Genomic DNA, 10,950 nt, shown 5'->3' with positions numbered 1-10,950 from the left:
ATGATGCCCACACCATACCGCCTGGAAACTGGTTTCACCGACACATCCCAGTTGGCCTTGTATGTGTCAAAAGCTGGCGCTGTCCACCGCAGGAAAGGAGCAGGCTCGTTGGGTGCTGTCTCGGCTTGGTCCTCCTGCTGCTCAACAGATTTTTCCCATAGCTGCCATTGTGTCTTTGCCTCTTGTGCCAACGCCTTTGGGTGCTTGAAAAGCCCACCATGTATGACTTCATTTCTTCTCTTCCATATATCCCGAGCAGTACAGGCAAATATTCCCATCTCTTCCGTGGTGCACCTGCAAGACAAAAACTCAAAGATTTCCAAAAAATCGTCCTCCATACAAGCACATTTCTGCAGTGACCTGCGGCTGGTGCTCCATACGTCCTGCGCTGCTGGGCAGACCCAAAGTGCATGGGAAACTGTCTCACTTGCTCTAGTGCAAAATATACACGTAGCATCCTCCAACACCCTTCTAGCTTTAAGGTTTACTTTTGTGGGGAGAATATTATTACATGCCCTCCATATGAACATCTTCGTAGCATTAGGCACCCTCAAATCCCATATAGTCTTCCAAATATTTTTGAGCCTCGATTGATTTGAGCTTCCACCACAATTTTCTGTCTTTCTATCAAGCTCCAAATAGTATGCACTTCTCACCGAAAATTCTCCAGAGCTTGTGAACTTCCAAATTAATCTGTCATGCTTGTTATATCTGCTCAGTGGCAGTCCACAAATTAATTCCGCTTCTTCTTCCCAAAATATTTCCTTGATCAGAGGAATATTCCACCTTGAAGATGACGGTTCAATCAATTCACACACCTTTGCTTCTCTTGAGAGGATTCGGCAAGGAGATTGAATAGAATAAGAAGATGGAGTTGGAATCCATTTGTCTCCCCAAATTGACACTGATTCTCCATTCCCAATACGCCAAATTAAACCTGCAAAAAATAAATCCTTAGCCGCAAGTATGCTTCTCCAAGCCAAGGACGGTCTACTTCCCACTTTTGCCTCCTTAAGGGTACCATGTGGAAAATACTTGGCCTTTAGAATTTTGGAAGCCAAGCTGTCTGGCTGAGTTATTAATCTCCACAATTGTTTAGCAAGAAGCGCCTTGTTGAAAGCCTGGAGGTCACGGAAGCCTAACCCCCCTTGTGACTTAGCACGACCCATTTTTTCCCAACTCATCCAATGTATTTTATTCTCATTCTCCTTATTCCCCCACCAAAATTTCTGCATAATGCCATTGATCTCTTTACATAAGGCTTTTGGGAGCAAAAAGATGCTCATGCTATACGTGGGAATAGCTTGAACTACGGCTTTTAATAAGATCTCTTTTCCAGCTTGTGAGAGGAGCTTCACCTTCCAATCCGTAACCCGTCGCCTGACTCTCTCTGAGAAAATTAATTTTTAAAACAGAGGAAATGATCAAAAAAAAAAAAAACATATTTACTCAAAAAATTATTATACATTTACCCTAGAAATAATGGCCTTTCACAAGAGTGGTCAAATTTAGTGAGACGTTTAAATGTTTATAGAAAGAGTAATGATAATTTGGTATCTAATTTGAAAAAATTAATATAAGTACAATTATTTGGAAAGTTTTAATTAGACTTTTAAAATAATTACGAATTTGATAGTAATATAGTATGAATTTTATGATGCATCAACTTAAAATGCAATATGATTTTCAAAAACCAAAATATGTGTTTATAAAAAAAATTTAAAAAAAAAAAAATCCGAATCATGTAGATATACACCCTCACGAGTGACAAAAGAAACTATTTTCTTTTAAAAATATCTATAAAAAAAAAAAAAAAAAAAACTTTTCCTTCAATTAAATTAATCTAATAAACTTAAAAGAAAACTTTTCGACACATTTATGCTATAACTTTAGAAAGACTAATCAAATTATAATTAAAATTATTTATAAAGCTTATTTCACTTAGTAAGAACTTTGCACCTATAAACTGGTTTGTAATTCTCCTATTCAGTTTTATTTATTTTTTTTTTGACATTTATGCATAAGAGGGGGAGGAGGATTCGAATTAATGACTTCCGCTTCATTAGGCGTGGTTCTAACCAATTGAGCTACCTCTTGGAGACGTCATTCTCCTATTGTGTAAGCAATTCATGTCCCAACGCGTGACTAATTTGTTTTAAGTATCACACAACATATATTAAAAATATATATAATTTTACATATATTTTTAATAAAATATATAATTTTTACGCGCATTTTCAACATAAATTTGTTTTTTCTGCTGTTTTAAAATTAATAGCAAATTTATTTTAACCTTTAAAATACAGCACCAGCAATCGAGCAGACCAGAGTACCAAGCGCAGAGACAATCTGCGGAACCCACTAGGAGGCTCAGAGTGTGAGAGACATATCTCACTCCGATTCAAGTACTACGACAACGACGACGACAACAAAAGCAACTACTATTGCAATACTAGGATCTATCTCTCATTCTCTCGAACAATTTCATCGTCACATCTTTTCGGTAAATCTTTACATGACTCAGATCGTTTAACGATTGCTTTTGATTCTTCTGGTTCTCGTTGTAGACACATATACTGAAAGTGTTGGTGAAATGGAGAACCCAGCTGCAAAATGGGGTTTTAATTTGTGCTCTCTTCTGTCTCTAGCATTTTTGGGTTCTCATGTTGGAATGTTATCTTGGTAAAACTGCTCTGCTTGAGTGTTTTGGATGGACGATTTACGTGGGCAAAAGTGAAGGTTTATGGTTTATAGGAAAAGTTTTGTTTTGGCTTCTTATGTTGAAATATACATTGATTGCTGCTTTTGTTTGGCTATTTGTAGCATGGATTTTTTTTCTTCATATTTTTGAGTTTTGATTTGAGGCAATATAGTTGAAGCTCTTGCTATATTTTGTTTGAATAAGAGGGTCAAATAAGTGAGATCTGAATTCATTATGCTGAGAATTCTTAGTTCTCTTCACTTTTGTTTGCACTTTAAAAGTTGGAAAATTGGGATCACCAAATCATTTCAAACTGAAACACCAACTTCAGAACCTGAATCATACATGTTCTTTACTTTAATTGTATCCTCGATTTTTTTTTTCTGGTAACCAATTGAGGGTTGTGGTTTGTATATATATATATATATATTTTGATGATTTTTTGCAATCTATGTTGAAATTGTAGGTAAGATGGAGAACCCAGAGGCAAACCAGCTTCCTGAAGTGGACTCGTTGCCAGACGGGTTTGTTGAGAGCTCCACGGAACCAGTGGCTCCTCTAACTCCAACAGTTGAAAAAGAGAAACCACTGGGTGATTACAAGGAGGATAGTTTCTCTGAACTTGATCATTCGGATGAGTTGGCTGCAAATGAGTTTCAAACAAGCCAGGGTAGGGAAGAGAAGACCCAGAAACTTAGGACTTTTCCTGTACCATTATCTGAAACAGATAGTTTTGATGCTTCGGAGGGCTCAGTTGAAGTGCCCAGTAAGGGCTGTATGCAGCCAGCACTGGGCTCTTCAGACTCAGCTAACATTTCCAAGGGTTTAGCTGGGGTATCCGGAAGCTGCAAGGTAAAAGAACAAGTTCAAGCAGATTGTCAAAGTTCAGAGAGATGTAATTATCTTTACCTTGCCATTTTCCTTTTTGTCTTCTTAGAAATTGCTTGCATATTTTATGTAGTAAATTGCATAGAAGCTACTATAGGAACACTTTGTCTTCATAATGAGGATATAGTAATAACATCTTTGCTGAAAGAACCAGATTTCAAAAGAAATATCTTGAATTTTTATTTTTTATTTTTTTTGATAAATAATTCATTCCATTGATAAACGTAGAGGAGCACGATCCTAGTACACCAGATGTATACAAAGAGAACCCCTCTTACAAGCTAAAAGAAGAATACAAATTCACAAATTCAGAAAAGTTCGAAAATATAGAAATATTATACGCCCCAGTCTAACTAAAAAGTGATTTGACTAGGAAGTTTTTGAGCTCTTCCTTTGTCTTCTCATGATCTTCAAAACATTGTGCGTTCCACTCTTTCCATATGCTCCACGTTAACCACAACAGGGTTATCCTCCACATATCTAGAACTATAAAATCACAATACAACTTTTATCTTCTATGAGTTGTTTCAATAAAAATAATGGAAATAAATCAGTTGCATGTGTATGTATGTGGTGTTGTAGTTGAAATGTCTATTTAATTATTTGATGATTCTTTTGGCTTTGATTTTTTTATATTAGTTTGTTGCCCTTATCACTCTTTCCTTCTTGCAGCCACTGAAGGAGGCTTAGAAGCATCAGCAACCCATATGAAGGATATATCTTCACCCGAGAGTGTTGATACTTCAAAAAATAGAAAACTAGTTAGTATTATCATCTTACTTTATTAATATGTTTAATATATATGGCAGTAAATTGAATTAGTTTTTGGTTGTTTTTTCCTTTGTTAGTTTTCTGCTCTCTGTCTCTCTGACTCTATCGCTCTCGGGTACTCAACTCAATGTGAAGGTTGTGGGTGCATGGACATAACTATTTTCCTGTTTTGTATTACAATGAGTTGTTGTTTGGAGCAATTTAAATTTATCTTCTATTGGGCTGGAGATAAGCTTGCTGTAATTGTAGGTGACATGTTCATCCTCTGGTAAACAAGAACTATCTTGCCACTTTTACTTATGTTCAAATGATAAGCTTTCATTCTTTATATGAGGTGTTGCTAGTTAGTGCTATTACACAAGTCCAAAAAAAAAAATTATGTCTTTTATTTATTTTATTTTATGCAGTATAATCTTGTAATTTGCCCAATTTTTAGTTTGGATGACAATGTCCATGATGAATTCTCTTAAAGTCAACTGAGGAAGAATAAATTCAGACACTTGTTAATAAAGCAACTGTTTTGGCCACACATTATGGGCTGCATTTAGAATCCATCATTACTATCTGAACATTCTGAATTATATTGTCATAACAGTTAACGCATCTGAATCATCTTTTGAATAGTTAACATATAGATTGAAGGTTGTAAATTAGTTGTTACTTTAATTGTTTATATTTGCATCTATTGCTGTGCATTTCATCGTCAAAAGATTTTTAGTTTTTTAATAGTTTAAACTGTCTGTTTAAAAAGTCTTTTGGTTGTGACTATGTAGTATCTAGCTAAAACCAGTGAGATGTGATTATATTACCTTTTTGTTTAGGATGACAATTAGATCCCCTGGATGCGCGAATACTGTCATTGGGTGGATTATGTAGGTTTTTTGGAAAGGTAGGTTCAACTTGCTTATTTAAATCATATCTCTATAACCTGTTTCAGCTAATGTTTTAGAATAATTAAAGGTTGTTTGTTCTTTCCACTATTTATCAGAAAGGAAGTAGTCAATTATTTATGCCTGCCACTCGTCTAAATATCCTTATTTTGCTATTTGGTAGTTTATTCAAGTTTCCTACTTGTTTGTTCTGTTCTTTTTTGAGGTCTGTCCTTGTTTAGCATTCATAGAACATGCCAGAGAATTTTTTGAATGTCTTAAGTTTAATTTGATTTTTTGTATCTTTCATAAGCTTTGTTTGTGGATTTTATGCAAAATGTTAGAATTTAGTTCAATAAAGTGTAAGCTTGACTCTTTTTTCCTCAGGAAATCACTGAAGCCAAACGTAAGAATGTGAAGCGATCCTTCAAATCAGAAAAGGAGTTTTTGGAGTTCACCTTAAAGTATCAACAAGTTCTTGCAGAAAGGGATGCAGGTAAATTAAATTGATCCCAACAGTGTTTACACCTGCTTATAAAAGTGTTTGAATGATTTTAAGAGTCTACCATCTATGTGGTGGTATAGTTACGTTGCACTCAATTGGTATATAAAGATGGTATACAAGAATTATAAATCTGTACTTCTGATAGAAATTAGTTTATGTAAAAATTGCTTCTTTTGGTCATTTGCATTTCCTATGCAATGTGACCCCTGCAAACATGACATCTATCATTTGGGAAAAGTTGCCAAGGTCTCTCCTTTCTGGAGTGTTAACAGGCAAGTATTTGTAATTTTAGGTGGAGATAATCAAAAGTTGGAATAATATTTTTGAGGAATTTTAGTGGCATATATAATATGGTGACATCATTAGTCTGTACATGTCTTCTAACAACGTTCAATTTATTCTGATATTTCTTCCATTTACTTTCCCCTTGCATGTGTAGCCATTTCTGTTCGAGATAAGCTTGAGTCACTGTGTAGGGAGTTACAACGTCAGAACAAAATGCTAATGGTATACTTTCTTTCATGCACTGTATCTGCTTTAACTGATTGTACTGTTTAAGTTTATTGTTTTTCCAGATGCAGGTTTGCCATGTTGATCCATATTGCTATCTCTACTATTTATTATGCCCTCTTCAATGTTTTGATTTGCAAAAGATGTTCATAGCTGCTGATGTTTACTTCTTTACTCTTATTGATCCTTTTTCTAGTTCAAGCTATAAATAGCATTTATCTTCTTGGAAACTGGAAAGATTGATGGATTCCTAATTATATTACAGGATGAATGCAAACGGGCATCCATGGAGGGGCAAGGCCTGAGATTAGATTTATCAGCCAAGTTCCAAGATGCGATCAAGGTTAAATTGATTATTCCTATTCGATTGAGAATCTGTGACTTATCTTGACATAAAATTAGGTCAATAGGTTATGTTTGATATGCTTGTTTTTCTCTAATTCCTATGAGAAACAATCATAAGATGTAGTTGAGGTAACTGTGTGTTTGACATCACAGTGACAACTCGGAGAATCCTCTTTGCATAGAATCTTTCTTTCTCAATTTAAAAGTCAATTTCTTTTCCTGTGATATGATAAGAGTTTTTTTTTTCCTGAAGGTTTCGTTCCAATTTTTTGGGCTTTGATATTACATTTGTATTTTTATTTATTTATTGTGGTTGTAGGACGTGAGCAATAAGCTAGACGAGCAAAAGGAGGAGTGTCTTTCTCAGCTAAGGGAGAATGAGATGTAAGATAAAGCAAATTTATGAGAAACTATGTCAATATTATATGTTTTTCATAAAGGAAAAAAAAAACGTGATGCCATCAACTTGTGATGATAAAGCTATATTACCATTTGCCACATTAGATGCATGGGAACTGAAGATAATGGAATTTAATATACCTTGACAAGCCCTTGGGATTGTTTGTGGATATTACCTTTGATTAGATGAACTTGTGGTATAGACAGTTGACTCTAATAATTAGTAACTTGTTATTAAATATTTTTTATTACTAATAATTTTTTAAGGAACCAACTTCATTTCACATCGTACAGTTTATACTACAAATAAATAGTTTCAAAAATCCTCGTTGAGATTATCAATCATAGAAATAAATTTTTAAAGTTTATCTTAATAAATTTAATTACCCTTATTTCTAAAACCCAGACTAATACAATATTTTTTTTCTCCAAATTTATTTTGGGACATTTCTCAATTTGTTTTAGACATCGTAATATCAAATATTGTACATTGTGGAAATATTTTATGCATCTTTTATGTGGAAAAAGATGAAGAGCCTAAGTTAAATGTCACCCAGGGGTTACTTCTGCATAACTATAAGATCACACTTTCTGGTTCCTTTTTGCTTTTCCATATTTAATATCCTGTATATCTCTTGAAACATTCCATTTGCCCTGCGACCTTTTTATATAAAAGTCTGCTACCCTGATATGGTACTACTTAATTTCCTATTAACAAAAGGAATATGGCATTCATCCGTTGATGCTATATTCAATGGGTCATTATAATGGTTTCTTTCATAGTATTCAAAATTGTTTACAAATTCTTCATATTCAGGTTAAGAAATAAGCTAAAGCAGCTCGCTGATCAGTATACTCTTTCTGAACAGCATTTTGCACAGAAGGTAAAGTGTACACTTTTCTAGTAAAGCTGGGTTAGTTTTACTTAGGACAGTTATTAATTTTAATCTTAAAGGGCTTGAATTTGATATACTTGTTTGGAATTTGAATCCACAGTTAAAGCAGAAGTCGCTGGAACTTCAGCTTGCCGATCTAAAAATTAAGCAACATGAGGAGAAATTGGTCCAGGAACAGTCCCAGATGAAATTATATGCAGAACAGGTCTCACAATTATTGTCAACAGAAAAGAATTTGCGCTTGCAGTTGACAGCTGATGGAGAAAAGTTCCAACAATTCCAGGTCTTCTTCATTCCATGTCATATATTGTGTTGCAACATCATTTCAAAACTATATCTTCACAATCTAATGATTAATTGCATAACTAGAGTTTCTTCAGGGCAACATAAACTATTGGTCTTTGCTTTGATACCTTCTTTTATATGTACAGACCTTTCTCACCATTATTTGTCCCTTGCTAAACATTCCCCATCTCATTTAGACCTCTAAGATACATGGAAGATCACCACATTCATAGTTCCTTCTAAAAGTTTGTTTGTCATCTATGTATGAATCTATCTTGTCAACTTTTCCAGATCTAAACTGCTAATTTGATTTGGCAGGATGCTTTGTTAAAGAGCAATGAGGTTTTTGAAACGTTTAAACAGGAGATTGAGAAGGTAACAATTACAGTTTTCTTCCAAATTACATTTCATTAAAATGAATCTTTCCTTGTTGCTTTATGTTGCAATGCAACTTGCATGATGTGTTCTATTAATCCACCTTTCTACTTGTTATGTATGCAAAAAACTAGATGGCAAAATCAATCAAGGAACTCAAGAAGGAAAATTCATTCTTGAAGAGCAAAAGCGAGAAATCTGACGTTACTCTTATAGAACTTGTAGATGAGGTATTGTTTTCCTGCTTGTCTATGATATTTTTCTTTTTAATTCTACATCAATCGGCAATGCCTTCTCCGCCCCACTAGGGTGGCTTTGGCTTGAATCAAAACATTCTTATTCCCTGTACATGATCTTTTTTAGCCATATTAGCTTTTCAAGTACACTATTCCTCAAAACACTTTTCCATATTGTCCAATGGTCAACTGTCCTTTGTTGGAGAATGTGTTGTATACTTTCATCTGCCAGTCATTGTCAGATTTAGGCCACATTCACAACTCAGGAAAGCCTGATATGCAAAATGCTCGGAATTGGTTACATAATCGTAGGTTGACATTTGGCGCCATCTCAATTCTATCCTTTCATTTCCACATGCTTGAACTGGCCTAAAGATGGTATCTGGCTGCCCTGCCAAATCTTCGGCGCATAATTCTAAGTCGGAGGGAAATCCATGTTGGGTTGATGCCATTATGGATTGTTGAAAACTGAATGTATTTTGTTGTAGCAGAATCATAAGAGTTGTTCTACAATTTGGATTAATGTGAACATATGAATAGTTGTGACCTGAAACCTTTTCATAGATTTGATATCTCTACAAATTTGGTCATGTAGTAATTATATTGTTTGCTCATCATAACCAAAGAACTAAAATTTATGTTTTGTGCAAGCAGCGCGAGCGCTTGAAAAAGCAGTTGGAGAAAACAAAGAATCAGAAAGAAAAGTTGGAATCGTTGTGCCGATCGCTTCAGGCAGAAAGGAAACAGAGTTCCATCGAGATCAAAAGTTCAGAATGAGTTCTTCTAGTATGTATACCAAAAGGTTGAACTAAGTAAGAAGCTCAAAATGAATTTTGGAACAATCATTTCGGATTTTACTGTCATATTTTCTTTCAGCTATGGCTTCTTGCCAAAAGACGGCATAAAAAGATAATTTGTTCTTCCCTCCGAGTGTAACTGTATGGAATTTTATTATATGAAATATTATACTTTTGAGATTTTTAGTTGTATTGCCTTTCATTTCTACTCCTTATTCATATATGAATTTCAAAGTTTAGTTAGAATTTCATTTTTCGTTATTAATATTTCTTTAATTCATTCAATTATCACTCATTTACACGTTGCCCTAACGAACTATGACATGTCACACTCAACTGTCTTAAACTACCATTTCTTTAACAAAAAAAAACTCCTTTTGTTAATCTAACTTGTTAAATCAGATGTAATCTCAATCAAGTTTATAATAAATGCATTTTTAGACGTAAAATGATGGAAATATCGTTAAGAAAAAAAAAATTACAAAATTTATAGCAACCAAAGAAAATTTAAACTTGAAGGGAAAAAACAAAGCCAAAAACAAAGAAGTGGGACGGTTGTCAAACCACCCCTAGGGGTGGATCGGCCACCACCTAGGGGTGCCTTTTTCTTTCTTTTTGTTTTTTAAATTTTCTTTTAAACTTTAAGGGTATTTAAGTAAATTTAGTTTATAAACTCGTAGTACTTTTGTCATTTCACGTTTTTTTCAATGATCGGTAGTTAAAAGGAATTGAGTATAACAAGTGGTAGTTTACGGAGACAACATGTGAATAACTAAATGAGTAATAATTAAGAAGGGTTAAAAGCAATTAACCCTAACTCTAATGTGGTCAGCTCCTTCGAGGAGCGATTGACCACTATTATACCTTTTGAGTGAGTGATTGGGGGTGGTCAAACCATCATAGCCACTTCAATGGATGGCCAACCAATTCCTAGTACTATTTGTCTATTTGTGATCGTCCTTTTTTTTTTTTTTTTTTTTTTAAGTTAATCAACTTCTCAAAAAAGAAAAAGAAGGAAAAGAAATGCTACATACACTTTAAGTACACAACATTAATGTCTCATCCTTCCTAATAAAAATGACAAGAGTATTCATGTGCCCCACCATTAAAGAGTTCTCAGAATCTTTATATATGTGGTGATCAAATCACCTGCATTCTATTATGGAGATCTTTAAAAATTTTCTTTCAATCCTCTTTATTATACTGATATGTATATTTATAATATAAAAATACACATAAAAATCATATGCTCTATAAATTCAGATAATGCTCGACTCGCACTCGGGGCTAAAGTGTTTAATAAAGCGACGGATTATAATTAATGGTAATAGTCTTTCAAATAATTGCACTAACAATTTTTATAAACCGTCGCT

General features: G+C 34.1%; 1 protein-coding gene across 1 annotated transcript; it reads left to right on the top strand.

Annotated features, from left to right (window-relative positions):
- The first annotated feature begins 2,302 nt into the window (after positions 1–2,302).
- LOC132188515 (alpha-taxilin-like protein) lies at positions 2,303–9,763 on the top strand. The gene is made up of 12 exons (XM_059602996.2): positions 2,303–2,503; positions 3,168–3,596; positions 4,262–4,350; positions 5,617–5,725; positions 6,174–6,241; positions 6,510–6,587; positions 6,909–6,973; positions 7,806–7,872; positions 7,985–8,167; positions 8,488–8,544; positions 8,679–8,774; positions 9,435–9,763. Exons 2-12 carry the CDS (start codon positions 3,173–3,175, stop codon positions 9,555–9,557), a joined length of 1,359 nt encoding a protein of 452 aa, XP_059458979.2. The 5' UTR covers positions 2,303–2,503; positions 3,168–3,172; the 3' UTR covers positions 9,558–9,763.
- Positions 9,764–10,950: the final 1,187 nt, after the last annotated feature.

This window comes from Corylus avellana, chromosome 6 (genome assembly GCF_965113065.1).
Source record: "Corylus avellana chromosome 6, dhCorAvel1.hap1.2, whole genome shotgun sequence".
In the NCBI taxonomy this organism is placed as follows: Eukaryota; Viridiplantae; Streptophyta; class Magnoliopsida; order Fagales; family Betulaceae; genus Corylus; species Corylus avellana.
Note: the sequence above shows the minus strand (reverse complement) of the source record. Positions and strands in the feature narration are given on the sequence as shown.